General features: G+C 36.4%; 3 protein-coding genes across 4 annotated transcripts in view; 2 read left to right on the forward strand and 1 right to left on the reverse strand.

Moving 5' to 3' along the window:
* LOC144966653 (uncharacterized) overlaps positions 1-2,587 on the forward strand; it is a 55,706-nt gene extending 53,119 nt beyond the window's left edge. The window contains exon 15 of the mRNA XM_078903412.1: positions 1,496-2,587. Coding sequence (XP_078759538.1) covers positions 1,496-2,530 — 1,035 coding nt within the window. The 3' untranslated portion in view covers positions 2,531-2,587. The remainder of the gene's footprint in view (positions 1-1,495) is intronic.
* Positions 2,588-8,681: 6,094 nt separating this feature from the next.
* LOC144965788 (small ribosomal subunit protein uS19-like) lies at positions 8,682-18,243 on the reverse strand. The gene is made up of 5 exons (XM_078901504.1): positions 18,146-18,243; positions 17,448-17,551; positions 11,851-11,983; positions 9,526-9,627; positions 8,682-8,818 (listed from the first exon to the last, which is right to left on the reverse strand). The coding sequence occupies exons 1-5, from the start codon at positions 18,146-18,148 to the stop codon at positions 8,705-8,707; spliced, it is 456 nt and encodes a 151-aa protein (XP_078757630.1). The 5' UTR covers positions 18,149-18,243; the 3' UTR covers positions 8,682-8,704.
* A 206-nt stretch (positions 18,244-18,449) lies between these two features.
* LOC144965789 (DNA topoisomerase 2-binding protein 1-A-like) overlaps positions 18,450-20,619 on the forward strand; it is a 42,863-nt gene continuing 40,693 nt past the window's right edge. Inside the window, exon 1 of one of the 2 annotated variants that reach the window (XM_078901505.1) lies at positions 18,450-18,647. The gene's annotated coding sequence lies outside the window, so the exon portion shown is untranslated. The remainder of the gene's footprint in view (positions 18,648-20,619) is intronic. The other variant, XM_078901506.1, reaches the window with a different exon arrangement.

The following is a 20,619-nucleotide window of genomic DNA, read 5'->3' on the forward strand; positions in this document are numbered from 1 at the left end:
GGAGCTTGCGTAGACAGGTAAGGAGTAGATCATGATTGACTCCCTTACTACACTCTATAAGAGACCTCATTGGACCTAAACCATATTGACGCGAGTTATCGCAAAGGCTGGTCCTTGATAAAGTCAACATTCTCAAAATCAACACCTCTTATTGGTCCCAGAATTTCTTTTTTTTTTTTTTTAAATCTGTTTGTACCACTGATAATGGATAAAGTTAACTTTGCTTAAAGTCAACCAGTCTTTCCGGTTTGGCGGTGTTTGTTTTATCGGGATTCCACTGTATCTCATAATACCCGAGAGGAAACAGATTATCTTTCATTCAGTGACAAACTTCTCTCCTTTTTGTCATATTCTGGATGGAAAACTTTCACTTCTAACATCGATAAATCAGGTTGACCCCTATCTTTAAAAGCATTGTAAAATGCGAGCGTGATACTTATTTAACTTTAAAAGTTGTCTAACACAGTGGGTTTTTTTTTATTTTATTTGTTGACGTTTTGGGTTTTTTTTTTTTTGTTTGTTTTTTTTAACTAACAAAAAGATAAAACAAAAAGCCTGCATTTGTGAGCGATCTTCTCAAAACGGTATCATGTCGGTGTAAACAAAATGCCACATAATCATTTTAAAGTTGAAATGACAACAAATGTAAGATTTTAGTCTTGACACAAGTCTCAAACAGTGGAATCTTGATAAAGCCAACACCGCTGGAACAGAAAGATCCGTTGGCTGTATCCATTATTTATGGAACACACATAGATAAAGAGCAGAAAATTTGAGACCGACAAGAGGTGTTGGACTTTAAGCAAAAGTTGACTTCAAGAGAGTTGACTTTATGCGGATTCCATTGTCATTTCCCTAAACTTAGAATTTAACCTTTGTTGTCATTATAACTAAATGAAACCCATATTTGGCATCTGATTTATCCGACTTAATACCGTTTTGATTTTAAGGAACGGGTCACATATTGTTGTAAGCATCGACTATATTCTTTGCCAACAATCAATTGTTGTTTGAAAAGCAACACGCCTCTGATGTTATAGTTCTTATGTCACAATATAATCAAACATCCCAATAGGTCCTCCTCAATAAATACAAACCTCAAAAGTCTAAATTAGCACATTGCACCTGAAGTTCAAATGTGGCCCGCCGTCTCAAAACAATATTATGTTAGGATGACCTGGACCTCGAAAAGTGAACTTAGAAATAAAATAATGAGAATGGAAACATAGCGTTTTGTGTAGTGCTATAAATAGAACATATTTGTTCTCCGCCATAACAACGAGAAATTAACAAATTTCATATTTGTGGCTATACTATAAATTCAATTTCCGTGCCTAATTCATCTCGACATACTTCCGATTTGAGTCGGCGGATCTAAAATACAGATGGAATGTGTGACAATATTTCATATTAATGTGAAAACTTAAAATTTGGGTATGTCAAATAAAACCTGAAACTCAAAACGCTGAAACATATTTTCCATGTCCACCAACAGATTTCAAAGAACGACATTATTGGATGGAGAAGCCCCAACTTAATCACTGCTGGAGACATACAACCAAGGGTTCTCAAGGAGCTCAAGTACACCTACGATATTTCCCTGCCCTTTCAGGTTCCGGGAGAATTTCCCTTCCCTTACACACTTGACTATGGTTTTCCATACAAATGCTACATTCAACCTTGTCCTGGACGCTACTCAAAACACCCAGGGTTCTGGGAAGTCCCTATCAACGCTCACTGGGATCCTGTTTCAGGATTACCGTGCTGCTACGTAGATGGATGCCGACCCAAAACTGAGAAAGCAGCGTACGAATTTCTAATGCATAATTTTTTAACCTCCTACAACGGTGAACGAGCCCCATTTGGATTAAATATGCACGCAGCTTGGTTCTACTTTGAAAAGTACTTCAAAGCCACTCAACGTTTTGTTCAAACTGTCTTAGATCATTACCCCGATGCCTACTTCCTCAGTGTGAGCCAAATGTTAGCTTGGATGAAAAATCCTAAAGATCTTCAAGATAGCATGCACATCCCAGAATGGGATTGCCCTTGGATTACAGCCAAACAGGCCCGAAAGGCAAATCCAGTTGTGGTTGAGCCACCCAAACCCGTCCAGATGCCAGAACTACCAGAATATAAAGATCCAAATCTGAGCCTCTACCTTGCTCAGAATTACTACCTCAGACATAAAAGCCCATTGACCTTCATCCCCGAAGGACAGGAGCAAGGAACCGATTTGACAGGAGTTGTGGATCCAAGGCCTAACCTTATCACTCTTCGGGACTTTTATTTGAGACAAAAATCCCAAGAAAACCACCTCCCTGAAGAGCCCAAACAAGATACAGGTTTGTCAGATCCTGTGGATTCAATATTGAGTGTCGGTATCAAGAAAAATAAATTAATTTACGATACAGTCATGAGCATGAATGGAGTCAAACCTGTAGCCCAGAAACTCGACGATGAGACATTCTCAATGAAATCTCCTTTACTTAATGGGATGAAAAAGTCAAACACAAGATCAAATAGTTAAAAGTAAAGATTAAAGTTATATGAAAATGGGACCAATGCAATAAAGAAATTTTACTTATGATTTTGAATCCTCGATAATTTGGAATACGATATGAATCAAAAACCATTACTCAAAAAACGCAGAAAACCATTGATTATATCTACTTAGAATGTAAATATTTTTTTATTAATGTGAAATACAACACAATAAACAAAGCAAATTCCTGAGTAGCTTTGTCGCATAGTTTTGTGGACGAATGAAACTGGTCAATTTTATTTGCATTCGATGATGTGTGTGTCTGTATGTTTATTTATGCATATAGGAGTTTCAGTCAGTATCATGATAAAAAAGCCTACACACAACTTAAATACCATAACCATTATCGGATTAATTTAGCCAGTTAACTGACACGCTTTGAAGAGACACTTTAAAATGTGTCCAGAAAGCTCGCCCTTAAAATATCAATCGATTTAAATTTATACGCCTCAAACCGTAGCCATCGTTAACTTTTTGCCTGCCACTGACAAAAAAAAAAAATGACGTCAAAATGCTAGTCTTTGGCCACAAAATAAAACAAATCGCGAGTTGTATTCAATAGTTCAACCAATGGGACCACTTGTTTCCATGAGCACTACTAATACTAACGACAACTCACTAGGCGGCGCAAAAACCAAATAATGACATCAAAATGCCAGTCTTTTTGGGTTTCAGTGTCAGGCGATAAACATAACGATGGCTACGCTCAAACCCGGGGTAGTTCAGCCTCCGTGGAGAGTACCAGAGAGGTATAGATAGTATGCAGATGACGTCACTCAGGCCTTTGTTATTGTTTTTGCCATCCGCGTTTGGCCAAGGAGTTCACAACATTGCCATCCGGAAGTATAACGGACCAACACACAAACTCTGTGTAACCATGAACTTTTATAGTCTGGTTAATACAGTTTAGTGAGAACAACTCACAAACGTGGATGGCAAAAACAATAACAAAGGCCTGAGTGACGTCATCGGCATACTATCTATAAAAGTTCATGGTTACACAGAGTTTGTGTGTTCGTCCGTTATACTTCCGGATGGCAATGTTGTGAACGTCTTGGCCAAGCGCATTCTATCTATAGATAGAATGGAATGCGCTTGGCCAAGGAGTTCACAACATTGCCATCCGGAAGTATAACGGACCAACACACAAACTCTGTGTAACCATGAACTTTTATAGTCTGGTTAATACAGTTTAGTGAGAACAACTCACAAACGCGGATGGCAAAAACAATAACAAAGGCCTGAGTGACGTCATCTGCATACTATCTATAATAATTTGGCCATCAAAACAAGGTAATTTCCGATGAAAGGTGTCCAAAGCGAATCTAGACTCTCGAGGGTAGGGTGCAAAACTATCGTATCTTAAAAAGGCAACTTTTCAGGAGAGACAAAAAGCTGTTTAAAACTCACAATAATCTTTGGATACCCGTGAAATTTACAAATCTTATGTAAAAAGTGACGAGAAAACCGATGGTGGCATTTTTGAGTCGATATGTACATTGCTTGGATTACGAGTTATTAAAGTTACGATAGTTTGAAAATATTTTATTGGCAGCAAGACTATCGTATGTTGTGGTAGGATATTTTGAGGAAGTTACGATAGTTTTTGTGCCATTATCACCATTTCATAGATAAATATATTATGAGTTACGATACCTGAAAAAGTTCTAAGACTAAGAAGTAAGAGCCACAAGGTTGATTACTCCGAAGTTTATACCAGTATATAAGGCTAGAAACGGAATAGTAACAGTCATAATTGTAATTGTATGTCACAACTGGACAGGACGCGAGTTGTAATGAAGGGTAGTCTAACCTCTTTTTCTTAATACATATCACTTTTCCATTTCTCCTACTCGCCCCTTTGACTTCTCAACTTTCTATATTTTTTTCTTCTTTTCATTTCCTCCACCTCTTTTCTCTTTCGCCCTCTTCTTCCATATCTCCTCATATTCCTCTACCTCTTCCACCTTTTATTTCCCCTCCGTGTCTTTTTTCTTCCTCCTCGTCCCCCTTCTTCTCCTTCATCATCACCATTTCCTTTATTTTCTTCTCCTTCTTCTGCATCATTGTGCTCCATAAGTTCAATGAGTTTTCATGAGCCCGAATGCGCAATGTTTCTCTGGGACTCAAGAAAAAATAGAAAAGGTCAAACAGACCCTATCAGAAATCCACATCAAGTGTGGACTTCCTTTACTACCATGGAAAAGTGCAAGTATACGGCGGCATTGCTATCAGCAGATATATTGCCCAAAAGAAGTCTCATAACTGAAATTGTCGCATGAGATCAGTTTTTTGGAATATTAGGAATCTGATCTTATACTCTGACTACCACAAGCTCTTTTTCCTTCTACTTCTATGTAGCCACTAAGTGTTTGAGTTTCAATGTGCCTTCGGCGTCACAAATGGGCAAGAAAGCCCATTAGCCTTTTTCTTTTCACAATCTGCATAGGTCTCTAGCCTATTCTATGCAAAACTCCATTTGTTATTTTCTGACCACTTGATGTTCAGCAATCTTTTGTACAACCATATTATTTCGAAAGCTTCAGGGTGACTTTGACATTACTTGTTCACACGCGTAGACGAGAAAACATAAGTTTGGATCACATTTTAAGTTTCGTGTTTAATTTAATACACAGAGATGCCAGCTTGCCAAAATCCGCTTGGGGGACAATTAACATTCATGTCAGTGGCGCATAAAACTTTTTAGTCTATTTAGATCTACAGACAACTTCAACTAGACAACTGTTCATGAACGCATGATATAATTAAAAACTACATAAGCACATTAGAACGCTAAAAACTATCATTTTCTTACTTTTCAGCACACACGAAAAAGGAATTGGAATGGTATTTGGCATTGTGTTTACATATTGTATGGTTCTAAATACACGTAGATAACTGATTAGAATTATATTATGATACATAAACTAAACACATTGCAAAATACAATCCCAAAGTTACCTTATTTCAAATGAAGTAAAGCGCCAAAACCTAATGTAGACCTGTAAATGAGCTCTATAAAAATTGACTGTAACTCTTCGACAAACTGAAGATTCAATTATTTTTAAAAAAATAAGGGCATCATTGGAGAGCAGAGTGATAAATAAAATATATTAAAATAGTGGGTGTTATTTCTTACTGGAAGTATGACTGTCATAATTTGATGTAGAAGGAATGCTAAATAAGCATGTCATTCATATAGGTAAAGATGACTTCATCAAAGTCATATTCCTGCCTCTGGAATTTTTTTGACATAGTCAGAAAAATAATCACCATTATCATCTTTAACTTCTAGTGCCATGACCAATTGAATTTATTCCTCACATCTTTATCGATGCTCGACAAGTCTGAACTGCGATCCACGAACAGCTCAGCCATTGTGAGAACATTAGAATAATGTAGCAATGAGCAAACTTGATTTTCAATCAGTAAATGACAGAAGAAAAAAAACTTAAATAAATATGACTTCAGGCCAATACACTGAATTATTAAGTAGAAGTGAATTATCAAGAAGAAACTTCGGCAGGCGTAGCAGAAAAATTCAAAGAATCGAAATGAAGGTAAATCACCACAAAACAGCAAGCTCGCTTGGGCTTGAGCAAAACAATGGCAGAAAACGTCCTGATTTGCACGGGAATTAATTAAGCTACTTACCATTGTTCCTTATAATCAGGTACTCAATCAGTGAAGAAAAGGTCAACCAGTTTGTTTACAACGTGAGGCAATCGAAATGTGCTTGTAGCAATCTATCCTAACTTTCGATTTGAAGGTGTCTACATAACGGACTTCCAGCATTCGCAATTTACTTTATCATAGTTTTGAGACTCGCCAGGTAAATGTGGTCAATTTTGGCTTAGATGAAACAGTGAAATTTATCGCTCGGTGGCTCAGTTAAAAGTGGCTACAGTTGGGATCACGACGGGTTTGGAAAGTGAAAAAATAATTTAACGAAGGATGTGTGAAAATACACAGGGAAGTGTTCAGACACGCCTTTTATAAAAAGCGTCGCTTAGTCTTGGCAATATATACATCGTTAATATAAACGGTCCCCATGAGCTATGCGTAGCGCTGTGGAACACTCCTAATTACTTTACGGTCATGGACTACGATTTGTGAATTCTTTCTTTTTTTATTTATTTCCTTCCTTTTTTTAAATATTTGAATTTGACAAATTGACTGATTTCAGTTAATTGACTGAGAATTTACAGGTCTACAATGGTAGAGATTGTGGTGGTAGTGAGGATGATGCGGTGTTGGGTGTAGTAACAGTAGTAGTGATGATGAAGATGTGATAGTGGTTGCTGTTGTAGTGATGATGATATGGCGGTGGTTGAAGTAGTAGTTGTGATGATGATGTGGTGGTGGTTGTAGTGTTGTTGATGGTGGTTGTAGTACAAGTGGTAGTGATGATGGTTGTAATAGTAGTTGTGGTAGTGATGATAATGTGGTGGTGGTGGTTGTAGTAGTAGTGATGATGGTGGTTGTAGTAGTATTGGTCGTGATGGTGTGTTGCAAATGATTGTAGTAGTAGTAGTAGTAGTGATAGTGGTTGTAGTAGTATTGATGATGTGGTGGTGGTGGTTGTAGTAGTATTGATGATGATGTGGTAGTAGTACATAGTAAGTGATGATGATGTGGTAGTTTGTTTTTAAGGGTTTTACGGCGCTTGCAACACATTAAGGTCACATCAGCGCCAGTAAAAAGGAAGAAAATGGGATAGTAAAAAGTTCTAGCATTACAATCAAAGCACCCAAGAAAAGGTTAAACAAAGGGGAATGGGTGTACATTCCAGATTCCAAGAGCATGCCATCAATGTACTTAGTTCGAGATCACCTAAGTCTCATCCAGACACGAACACAGGTCCCCACTAAGAGGAATACACTCAAATGCTTACATTCATGGGTGAAAGTTCGTCGGAAAGATCTTTTGAAAAAGAGGTCTCGCCGTTTTTTTTTTGTCTGGCCGGAATTCGAAAATGAAAAAAACCGGCATTTATATAATTAACCGCACTTCTGTCTTTTCCTCTTATTGGTAGTTGCAGGATTTTTTTTCTGAGCACCTGCCTTTGCAGGATTAATATCATTGAGTAACTTTCACCCATGGATGGGACTTATTACTCACAAAATGTGTGTTGTTTGACCATAGAGGATGGTAACGAAATAGACCAGCATCACTTCCGTGTTTTTTAAGGCCATTTCATTTACTCAGTGGCAAGCACAACATTTCTTTAGTATTAATGTTGGTGGCAGAGATGACTAGTTTTAGATGCGAAAGTTGATTTTAGGGATCGCAATTCTTTGCTTAATTTATACAAAATCTGTAGCATCAATAGAGAATGTTGCACCGAGATATTTTTAAACTTTTGACGGTTTTATCTTTGCTGGCGAGGTGAAAGGATAGATCTTGATTTTGTATGCAAACAACCGCGCACTAGGTTTTCTTCGCATTCAGGAAAAGTGTAAGCCAAAAGAACTGCATCGTCCGCCGCATACCTCAGGTTTGTCAAATTCTCAAACCCCATGCAGATGCCTGGTACTTAAATATCATGGAGAACTATTTCAGAATGCATGTTGTACCTTACAAAACAAACACTATACATTCGACTGTTCCCCTCTCAGCCAAGGACTCCGACAATGGCCAGGACAAAACCAAGTAATGCCGCTCCATGACAAAGACAGAAAGCAACTCAGAACATAGATACAGGGGAATAGAAGACATAGCAAGTGACCTCCCACCCACCAAGGGAGGTAAAAGACCCCACCCAGGTAAAAAAGTAAGACAACTTTGAGATTAGCTAAAAGGCTCATCCAGACACAAAACACATGATCCAAATAAGAGACTAGATGTTCTAAACAAAAATGTAACAGTGCATAACAGAGAGATAATTTACAAGGAAATACATATCCTCTGCCAAAATTATAACTGCACATTTGACCGATTCCCTCCCAGCCAAGGAGAGGGCAAAATTAAGCAACCCCATTCCAAAACAAAGACAGAAAGCAAGCTAGAAATCAGATATATAAGGGGGATAGAGGAAACAGCAAGCAACCTACTTGTCCAACCCAGGAGGTAAAGGAACACAACCCAGTTTTTACAAACCGCTTTCATAAGAGGTAATAAAAAGATAAGGCAAGTATTTAATTTTACATAATTTATTTTCTACTTGAGGGGGATAAATCTGGAGGAGTGGGTGGCTCCAATACCAGGTCTTCCGTGTTTAACAGGCTTGTATGTGATTGAAAACTCTCCCAAGTAGTGGCCCATCATTTCAGGCTGAGGAAAAAAAAAAAAAAAAAAAAATAAAAAAAAATAAGAGGAGCCAGTTTATTGGAACAGTGGAAATCTGCTGACTTAAGGAAAAAGACGATGGTTACTTGTAATATGTAAGATGGCAGATCTCGCAGCAACGCATTTAACATTTTATATTAGTATAAAATTTATAAGGTCACTTGACAGTGAATTCCACCAAGAAAGAATGAATGTATATGACTGGATACTGGATACATTTTCATCTCCATACTATCAAATGCGATTTTCTGGTTTCTCCTTACTGACTCTGTCAACAAAAGAGTTTAATAAAAAGATATCTCCTGTAAAAAGGAGCTACATACTACCGGAATACAACCAAACTTTTAATTAGGTAAAATACACTGATCTCGAGAAAGGTGGTTTTTAGCAGGGAGAGAGAAGGCTCACATAATTTACAGCAATGTGTAGATAGTTGGCCATCATCTTCCAACAAAATATTCCCCCTGGCATGCTTATGATTGTCCCCCCCCCCCCCCCACTATTTAGTCAAAAGAAAAAAAGAAAACATGCAAAAGAAACAATTGGTGTGGCTACTAAGGTAAGTTAAAAATACTCATGGATGTCTTATACTTTACACCAAGTCGTTCTTTATCATATACACAGGTATGCAACATGAAAGAGAAATCGCTGTGGTCCTTTTCTTACTGTCATATAAAAGCACACAAACTAACCTTGATTTCCACAAGAGTGAACTGTTTCCCATTGTAGACACCTACAACTGACCCAATCATCTCTGGTAACACGATCATTCTTCTAAGATGAGTCTTTACGATCTGAAAGTCGCAAAATTAAAAGAGTAAATACATATATGAATACAACATTTCAGATGGAAATCCAGAATTCAGGGGATGGGAGAAATTACAACATAAAAGACACTTCAAGGTCTCCTCCGAAGTACGAAACTGAGCGTCAAATTTCAGAATGCACCAGACAGCTACATAAATTCTAGTGGTAATGCAACCTTGTGTTCACCCACATTATCCTGCAACTATCTTACTTGATTCAAAATATTCCATTGACTCATACAGGGTGCCCAGCAAAATCGAGGACTGAAAAATCCTTCCTATCAGTTTAGAACCAAATATGGCACAAAGTCATTCAAAGTACGAAAAAATACACATGTGTAACCATTTGGAAATCATTATTGTGACTTTCATCGAATTGCAACAAGTAAAAGCCAGCCTTTTTAACTACTACTGTACAAATGCTCTAAATAACAAGTTTATTTCCAGTACATTTGAATTGTTATGAAATAACACCTTCCCACAATGAGATCAAAACTTCAGAGCAGACAAAAAAAGAACCCAACTGCTTTAACTTAAACAAGGACCCATACACAAGCACAATTATAAAATAAATTAGATATTTTGAATCGCATAACTGACCACCCAGTACATCCCTTGAGATAAACATTAGAGGGCTGTCTAAACCATATGACATTACTTGTTTATTTATATTTGCAACACTAAAAAAGTGATGAATATGGTGTAGTCAATCCTTCTTATTGCAGTCTAGTTTCACAACCCCCCCCCCCCCAAAAAAAAATCTGACATCGCTGGACACCCTGCTCATAGCAGCCAACTTTACAAAAAGCAAACGGTACACCACAATGAGCACCACTGTCATTACCCAAAATGACAGTTTGGACTATTAGAAAACCCAAACTAGATTTCTTTACAAAAAACAGCCCAATATTTTAAACAATTCTCTTTCTTTTTCTCCAGATTGCCCAACGGGGGCAGTTAGCAGCTATATATTATATACCCAGCACTGATGCAATTGTGATTCATCCACGACACATTCCTAATGAGAAACCCAATCACCAACTTCATACTTGTATACCAAACTACAAACACCTGCCACAGCCAACAAAACCCCTTTGTGTGCTGAGAGAAAAAAAGAAATCTAAATTGCAAGAAAAATGCTGTATCTACCCAAACTCCATCATTTCTAACCTAATAAAATACAAAACAAGTACATCTAACAGATGACAAAGGGGATGTAGTGAATTTCAATAGACACATTAGCTACAGATTATAGCTACACCAGACATAAAAACGATGCAAAATAAAGGCTCTGACTCAAGACCTTCTACCAACATCAACCAAAAAATCTGCAGATTTTATGTGAAAAAAAAAAAAAAAGAGTATAAAACCAAGATAAAAGATTTTCACCAGGGATGAGAATGACTGGTCACAAAAAAGGAGGAAAATATTCAGCGTTTAGACCAAGACCAATCCACGAGACGATAAGCAATAAATTTGAATTTCATTAAGATTTACTGAGATACAATCCAAAAACATGTGTCTCGCAGCAATTTCTGACACCACTTGGCGGAATTTCAAAAGTTGAAAGTGCAATTACAACATATAGTGGTTGTAGTAGTAGTGGTGGTAGGGATGAAGATGTGGGGGATGGTTGTAGATGTAGAGGAATGGAGGTGGCTGCAGTAGTAGTGGTGGTAGGGATGATGATGTGGTAGTGGTTGTAGGGATGATGATATGGTGGTGGTTGTAGTATGGATGACGATGTACTGGTAGGGATGATGTGGTTGTGGTGAGCTTTCAAAAAGGAGGAATTGTGATGGGAGGAGAGAAACCAACATTTGGATAGAAGATATTCAGCCCTGTCTCACCCTATTTCTATCGAATGTCACATTTAAAGTGACACCAACTTTGACGAAAATAAATTTACAAATCTGACCAACAAAAAAAAAAAAAAAAAAACCTCTGAAGGATCTGTATTACCGGGTTTAAAATAAACCAAGTGCATTACAGTACACATAGTATGTAGGTATTAATTGAAATAAATACAAAAACGAAAAAATCAATTTAATTCAAAACAAGTAGTATTTTAGCAGTAACCGAAAACCAAGAAGGGATGAGGATGATGTAAGAAATACTGGAGGGAATTCCGGCAGTTCATAATACACCAAACTAAGAAAAGGCTTCGTGCAAAAAGCAAGGTTCTAAGTAAATTATAAATCCTGTACATACCTCTGGCTTTTCATAAGGACCAGCTTCCTTCTTTGCCTTTCTCAATCTTTTGAGAAAAGCAACATGCTTCCTTTTCAAGCCACGGCTAAGACGACGTCGTTTTCCACAAGGAAGTAATTCTGAAACCTGGTCCCTGAAATAAACAAGAGACAATGATCTAATCTCAGTTCATTTATACCTTAAAAATAACAAACAACATAGTGTTAAGTTAATAGAACACATTCGATTCCCACAAGATATATCGACAGGGGGCTGCAGCAAATTTAGACTCGAGACTGAATAGCCTCCCCTGGCAGTAAATTTCTAAATTAGTTTAGTCATTGACAATTAATTACACACATACAATCGATGCAAATGAAAATAATAACTACCAACAAGCAGTCTACACCCGCCTTATTTGACGAGAAAGACAAAATCATTGATAAATTGGAAGTCCAGATAGAAATTAGTAACTGAGGTCTAAATTTCTTTTCTAACAACTTTACACGATATCCAAATAAAATCGGGACAAAATAATATTCTGATAGTGTTAGACAAGAAATAATCCTTCGACAATACGAAGTAAGGGTATCAGCTGTGTCAGTGTGATACGGGTAAAACAGAATTTCTTCTGAACTCCTCTGCTTTCTTTCAGTTCTTTTGCCTACTGCCCATACTACCTCACTTCTGTGTTTGCGCACATTTAAGTTCAAGATAGTCTACTTATGGCACGCACATTGAAGTTCGAGTCCGAATAGCCACGAGAGACTATTCAGACTCGAGTCTGAATTGTCACTTCGTTGACAGGACATGAAGCTATGTAAACAAATGAGTGCTTTACTATTTCATTGACTGACCAGGACCAACGTATATGCTGGAGTCAAGACCAGGGCTGGCGAGTCGGAGTCGTTTGTTTGAGGGTGGAGTGGGAGTCGGTTTTAGAAGTCCCGACTCCGACTCCTTACCACTTTCAGACATTGCATTTTAATATCATTCAATGTGTAATATTTTAGATACTAGATATTCACAAATAGTAATCTTTTATGTTTGTTTTCATGGGAAAAGGGGATGTGTTTTATCTTTTAAATTTGATGATCATTAATCAATATTAATGTGTTTATTCGAAATGAGCTAATCAGTCTGTAGCCAAAAATGATGAAGAGCTTGTACTTTTAATGATGCAATATCAAATATGAAGCGGCTTGTATTGTTATAATACATATACTGGGGAAAAGCTAAAAGTAGCTGCGAGTGTTGGTTGCATATTATTACCTATTAATACTATGCTTGAAGAGTCGGAGTTGGTATAAAAATAACCGACTCCGCCAGCCCTGGTCAAGACTGCAATCTGAATCTAGTATCCACACCTTGAATTGACAGGACAAAACTTTATGCAGTTCTACCAACGCCCAAATCCAAAAAGGAAAATCTCCATTAGTCTGGGAGTCACTAAAGGTAGGCACTGTGGTAAACGTTTATCCGGGACTCTAGCTGCGATAAATGGTATAGTGGCTGTGACTCAAGTTAAAGGACTGTCAAATGATGGGTCTCAGAAAACATTCCACAGATCTTTAGATTTGGATTTTAATGAATTACGTATTACTTTCTTCAGGAGGAAGGTGTTGTTTGTATTAAAATCAAAGTCAATTAAGTATCTCTTTTGACTGGATAAAACGTACAATGAAAATAAAAATCGTCTTAAAATGTATATTAACCACCGGTGACCTTTTGCCTTCTATCAAGTCCGCTTCCGCAATCTACAAATGCTTCGGGCATGTTGCAGAATCGTCTGTTAGTTCTTGTATTTCTTCTTTGACTTTAGAAAACGGCTCAATAAGCTCTTTTTTCTTCAGACGAAGCCGCAAAACAAAATAACCTTTGCTTGTGAATTAAATATCGTTTCGAGATTGTTCAGACGAACAATCGTAAAGTACAATTACAAAAGTAACTGTAGAGTCAAAGATCGTTAGCCTGAAAAATTACAAAACCTATAGACATTACGTCAAATTAATGTATGAAGATATACGATTAAAAGAGACTCCGAGAATGTGAGTTGTAAAATTGAGCGAATGCGCGAAAGACCATAAGACAGCCACAAACGAGGCTATCGCGTAAGCGCTAGGCACTTTGATAACTCCAGTCCAGTGGCCGCCGATAGGCTCACTGTAAGGTGAAACTCGTTTTTTGGAACTTTATTTTTGACCCTTTACTGTGTTGGTCACCATGGCGTTATTTGTGAACCTATGTGACTAATTTTGGTATCATTATAAAGGGCACAAAACAAGCTTTCTAACGGTGTATTTCATTCTCAATTCCTGATTGTATTTCTTAGAAAACGTATGTAATAAAAATTTATACATTTTTGAATTATGAGAACTTTTTAAATTATGGATACATTTTAATTATACTTCATACATCGGTAGACAATTAATTGAAGAATATCTCTGCCAAATTTCATCAAAATTGATACACTCGCTCATTATTTTATTTTTCCCGCCACCAACCCCACTTTTTAGGACAAAAACCTCATATTTTTTTCCATTTTCATTTATCCTTAATTTTTTCCATACTTTCCATACATGAAAATGATTTATATGAAAATAAAGCTTATTTTCTGACCTTTAAAATGATATCTAACACTTGCCATTTATCTTTTAATTGAAACAAAATTACTGAAAACAATAAGTGGGCCATGTTGACTGCAAGACTCAAAATTTCCCGATCGCCGCGAGATGCTGGTTTTGAGGCAGCGGTGAGATCACAGATTCTCTCTGTAAAATTGACCAAAAATTTCAGTAGAAAAATATAAATATCTCTGGAACCGTAGGTCGTAGAGAAACAAATAAGGTATCAAATTTTATGCTTTTTCAAGTCCCATCCCCCTGGCTGAGTCAAATCAAGATATTTTGAGTTTGAAAATTTTATCAAAGTGCCTACTTTTACCTCTCTTAGTAGATACTTTGTTAAAAAAATTCAAATTGGGTAACCTATATCATCATAAAGTGCATTTCAATATGATTCTAGTGATAACAAAGTTTTGAAAATCGGGTTAGCAGAAGTAAAGTTATTTTAGTTTATTCACGGCATAATCACTTCGCAGTTGTAGAAGCGCTCTCAGTCTCTGAAAATTAGTCTTTGTCCCCTCACTGAAAACAGCACTGTATTTTCTGTTTAAAATGACTTGAATAGGCACTTCGATATCTCCCGATTCAGCGCTTATAGGCACTTTGATAAAATTTTCAAACTCAAAATATCTTGATTTGACTCAGCCAGGGGGATGGGACTTGAAAAAGCATAAAATTTGATACCTTATTTGTTTCTCTACGACCTACGGTTCCAGAGATATTTATATTTTTCTACTGAAATTTTTGGTCAATTTTACAGAGAGAATCTGTGATCTCACCGCTGCCTCAAAACCAGCATCTCGCGGCGATCGGGAAATTTTGAGTCTTGCAGTCAACATGGCCCACTTATTGTTTTCAGTAATTTTGTTTCAATTAAAAGATAAATGGCAAGTGTTAGATATCATTTTAAAGGTCAGAAAATAAGCTTTATTTTCATATAAATCATTTTCATGTATGGAAAGTATGGAAAAAATTAAGGATAAATGAAAATGGAAAAAAATATGAGGTTTTTGTCCTAAAAAGTGGGGTTGGTGGCGGGAAAAATAAAATAATGAGCGAGTGTATCAATTTTGATGAAATTTGGCAGAGATATTCTTCAATTAATTGTCTACCGATGTATGAAGTATAATTAAAATGTATCCATAATTTAAAAAGTTCTCATAATTCAAAAATGTATAAATTTTTATTACATACGTTTTCTAAGAAATACAATCAGGAATTGAGAATGAAATACACCGTTAGAAAGCTTGTTTTGTGCCCTTTATAATGATACCAAAATTAGTCACATAGGTTCACAAATAACGCCATGGTGACCAACACAGTAAAGGGTCAAAAATAAAGTTCCAAAAAACGAGTTTCACCTTACAGTGAGCCTATCGGCGGCCACTGGACTGGAGTTATCAAAGTGCCTAGTAAAAGTTCAAAATTTAAGACATGGAAAGTATGGAATTCCGTAAACAAATATGGATGGTTAGAGTAGAATGTTAAGCTACTATTACCAAAGCTTACGGCTGCGGTTATTCAGAGTCGACTCTGAATAACTTTCTCCGGTTATTCAGAGTCGACTCTGAATAACTGTCTACGGTTATTCAGAGTCGGGGAGTCCACTCTGAATAACTGTAGACAGTTGACTCTGAATAACTGTCTACAGTTATTCAGAGTCGGGGAGTCGACTCTGAATAACTGTAGACAGTTATGAGTGATGAACTTCCAGTTACCAACCACACGTTTTTTCTATTTGTTTTTTTTCTTCTCTCCCATCTCTGTTTAACCCTACGGGAAAAAATCGTTTTACTTTTTCGTATTTTCTTGTCTCTTCTGTCATGGCAGTTTTTTGCATCGGTGATTTGCATTGCGGCCGCAATTGTCGAGATTTTGCAACAACAAAAAAACAAAACAAAAAAAAAAAAAAAAAAGAAATATTTTAAAAAATATAGTGGGGACCAGTGATGATAATCTTCCGCGGATTTCTGGGATTTGTTCATAAATGTTCCGTTGTTTTTTTGTCATGTCAAACATTTTCTGCTCAGTGGTAGTTCAGGGGGGAAAAAAACAATAATATGCCTTCTATCATTTTTTGACACCTCTGCTCAGTTGCATGAATTTTGGTGACACTCCTTTATTTATGACGTTAGTCTAGACACGCTGGCGCCAAATGTCAAAGGCAGCACAAGACACATGGTGGCCATGAATGAGAAGATGATCGAAAGGGAAGGGGATGGAGCAAATGGGTGTAAATATTTGTGTACTTTTTAGCTGTAACAGATAATACATTCATTTGAAGATTTTTAAGGTTTATAAGCGTGTCTTTTTTTTTTTCTTCCTTTTAAAGTTTTGTTTTGTTTTTGTTTGATTGTTCTGAATTTGTTAATGGAATTCATTACAACTTGTGTCTAATTAAAAACAATTTAAAAAAAATAAAAATCAATTCATTAATTCTCTCTCTCTCTCTCTCTCTCTATCTCTCTCTCTCTCCCCCCCACCCTCTCTCTCTCTCAGCCACCCTTCTATCTTCATATTATGTTTATAGATATCATTTGGTAATAGAGAGATAATAAGTTAGGCTGATCGATTTAAGAAATGGTTGTTTATAAGCTAATTTAAATTTGCTTTGTTGATGGAATATGTTTTGCAATTGATTAAAGATTCTTATTTTTAGCGACTGAAGTTGAAAAATCGCCAAGTTTTAAGAATTTGGCACTAAAATTGCCAAAGTCACAAAATAACCGTAGTAAACTGGTATCAAATTGAAAGAAACTCATCTCGCAAGAACTCAACTCGATAATTCGATAGGCTTCTCTCGGCTCTAAATATCTGTACACATGGTTATCCAGGGTCGACTCTGAATAACCATCTACAGTTATCCAGAGTCGACTCTGAATAACTGCCTACAGTTATCCAGAGTCGACTCTGAATAACTGCCTACAGTTATCCAGAGTCGACTCTGAATAACCACTTCGAAGCTTACAAAAAGAATGTAAAAAATTTATTTACAATGACATGTCCAGTAACTGGTCCAAATCCACACCTCTGTAGGTGAACTTTTTGAAGGTCCTCCTCTTCTTCTTCTCCGCCAACTCAGCCTCGGTCATTTCAGACTGAAAAAATAGAGGTGAAAGTTAAAGATTTTGCATTAAAAACAAAACTTTTGTCTCCCAAAGCTAAGTGTAAGAGGTAGTATAGTATAGGTACAAGACTTACCATGTTTTGTAAACCGATACAGTTTGAGTTTGAATACAATGAGATGAGTGACCTAGGCCTAAGCCAAAAAAGCCATCTTCAGACTGGAAGTTGGAAGTATCATTGGAAGTGGAAGTGGAAGTAGCCTACTGGAAGAATTATGGTTTTGTGGTAGTTCTGATGTGGTTTTCCAGGAACTTGGGGGAAAATATTCTAACAGGGCCAACAAGCACATATAACCATGGTTGAGATTTGTGTTCTTTATATTAAGGCTAGGACCAAGAGCGACAGATTGAGTGCAATGCAGCGAGAATGAGAAGGGATTTGGTGGTGGGGGTGGGGGTACTTTCAATTCGACAACTAACGGCTGTTATTGTAATATTACAGGCTCTCAGCGAGAAAATAGCTGATTAGCATGACACCATAAATGTTTAGAATTCCAAATCCAAGTGGGATGGGCAACACAATAAAATTAAAGGAGTGATTATGTTAGATTTATCATACACACTAACCATTTTTGTTCTTGATCAAAACAAAACAAGATGAAAAAGGAAGATCAACCTTCTTCCGGAAGTCGAAAAAGAAAACCACATCAAGTTGTCTTCGTGTATCGGTCCCAAATCTTATAACCGTACTTGACTAATAGTAATTGTTATCATAATTAAATAACATTATTAATATAAAAAAACATTTTTAGTGAGAGACGGTTATGAATTAAAAATATCTTGTTGAAATAACTGAGTCACATAGCCACTTTCTATCCTCAGCAAACAATTTTACCCACATATAAGTTCATACACAAATAGTCGATTATAAGAAATCGTAGGCAGGCGGTACATCCAAATCTAAACTTACTGAACTAAACAAGGACTGTCATCTGTCATCAACTTGACTTGGGAGTTTTTAACTCTAACCCTGACTGAAAAACAAAAACTAAAAATAAATATAAAATAAATTTACGCTTGTCTTGGGTGATGAGTTCCTGGTAACAGATGTAAACATTATTTATGAAATGTAACTATCCATCCCATAACATATCGTTGTTATTGTTATCGAACAAGTTCAAATGAACAAATTGATTGCATGACTTCTGATTCTCTCTCTGTCTCTACAATTACAATTATTATGTTTTATTTAAGTTATGTTTTAACTGTCTGGCTGATTCCCACTTTCTTTACCCCACCCGGTGACATGGATAAAATCAAAATGTCTAAAGCCTAATATTTGTATCATGTTCTTTGCCCTGATTAATTTGAACTTTGACTTGAATCTAACCTTTAACTTTATGTCTGAAGTCTGAAGTTAGTAAAGTCTAAGTCTAGGGTAGGAGACCAAGATTTTGACTTCCAGACCATATTTTCGTTTATGGAACTATTTCTTTATGTTGAAGAGGCGAGTTCTCTTGTTCTTTTTATGTATTACTCGTTTGGCTTTGTTGCTGTTCTTGTTTTTTTTTTTTTGCTTTTTAAAAAAAGGCTTTGTAACAATATTACCCTGCGCCCCTCCCCCTCCCTCTCAAAAGTAAACGAATTATTGAAACTAAGAGTAAGAGAAAATTGGAGAATAAAAAGACAAATGAAAACTAAAAAACATTTTAAAAAAAAGAAAGTAAACGAATATAAAAATTACTTTTGTGTTAGACGGTTGATAACTTGCAATCTCTTTTCACTTTTCTGTCTTTTTTTTTTTGGGTGGGAGATTGGCATGCTATTATTATAAGGCCTAAATAACCCCCCCCCCCCCCCCCCCAAATAATAAATAAATAACAAAACAAAACAACTCCACTCCACACATAAAGGAACAGTTCTATATATGAAAATACGGCTTTACTTTGGAAGACCAATACCATGGTGTCCCTAGCAAAAATTGAAAAGTATTAGTAAAGCAGAAAGAAAAAAAAATTAATGAATTTGTGTTGGACGGCCAATAACTCTTCTGACATTTGGGGGGGGGGGGGGGGGGGGGGGGGGAAGGTTGGGGTGCATGATAATAATATATGGCAAAGCTTTAAAAAGAAAAAACAAGATTAGCAAAAAAAACCACCCAAATAAACACCCAAAAAACAAACAATCACTCAAATAATAACTAGAAGAATTCAAACTCGCCTCTTAAACAGAAAGAAACAGTTTCATAAAGCAAAATACGGTTTTACGCAGGGAAGCCAAAATCTTGGTCTCCCTAACCAAAACAGGCCAAGACACTTCCATTATATATCATTGATAAATTAGATATCTACTTTGGTTTTAAAAAATCAAATTGGGTTGAGCTCAATGAAACCTATATCACTATAAAGTGCTTTAAAAAGAAAAAACAAGATTAGCAAAAAAACCACCCAAATAAACACCCAAAAAACAAACAATCACTCAAATAATAACTAGAAGAATTCAAACTCGCCTCTTAAACAGAAAGAAACAGTTTCATAAAGCAAAATACGGTTTTACGCAGGGAAGCCAAAATCTTGGTCTCCCTAACCAAAACAGGCCAAGACACTTCCATTATATATCATTGATAGATTAGATATCTACTTTGGTTTTAAAAAATCAAATTGGGTTGAGATCAATGAAACCTATATCACTATAAAGTGCTTTTCAACACGATTCTATGAAGCCAAAATTGTGAAAATCAGAATAGCATATAAGAAAAGTTATCTTAATGGCTGAAAAATGTTGTTCTATTAGCCTTTGTTATTTCCTGACGGACATTATAACCTGAAACTGTTGCATTTCCGGTAGTAACCACCATTGGGATTTCAAAATTGGCCTAAAATGGTTGCTAAGATTTGAGTAAGAATTTTTCTGGAACGAATTTCATGGATGCGGTATACAACTTTGCCCTGAATTTAAGTTTATTAAAAACTTATGTTAAATCATGTGCGTTCACTGGAATTTTGATTACCAAATTTCTATTTTTTAAATTATCCACACCTAAATTATACCCTATTTTATCCACGAACAAAAGATATACTAAATTGGCATTGCTTTAAACA

Source organism: Berghia stephanieae, chromosome 2 (genome assembly GCF_034508935.2).
Source record: "Berghia stephanieae isolate SIO BIC M18660-M18661 chromosome 2, UCSD_Bste_1.3, whole genome shotgun sequence".
Classification (NCBI taxonomy): domain Eukaryota; kingdom Metazoa; phylum Mollusca; class Gastropoda; order Nudibranchia; family Aeolidiidae; genus Berghia; species Berghia stephanieae.

Coding starts and splice junctions, on each gene's coding strand:
- LOC144965788 (XM_078901504.1), bottom strand. Junction 9,628..11,850: donor GTCCTTATGAAAAGCCAGAG/GTATGTACAGGA, acceptor TGCGACTTTCAG/ATCGTAAAGACTCATCTTAG. Junction 8,819..9,525: donor TCACTCTTGTGGAAATCAAG/GTTAGTTTGTGT, acceptor TTTTTTCCTCAG/CCTGAAATGATGGGCCACTA.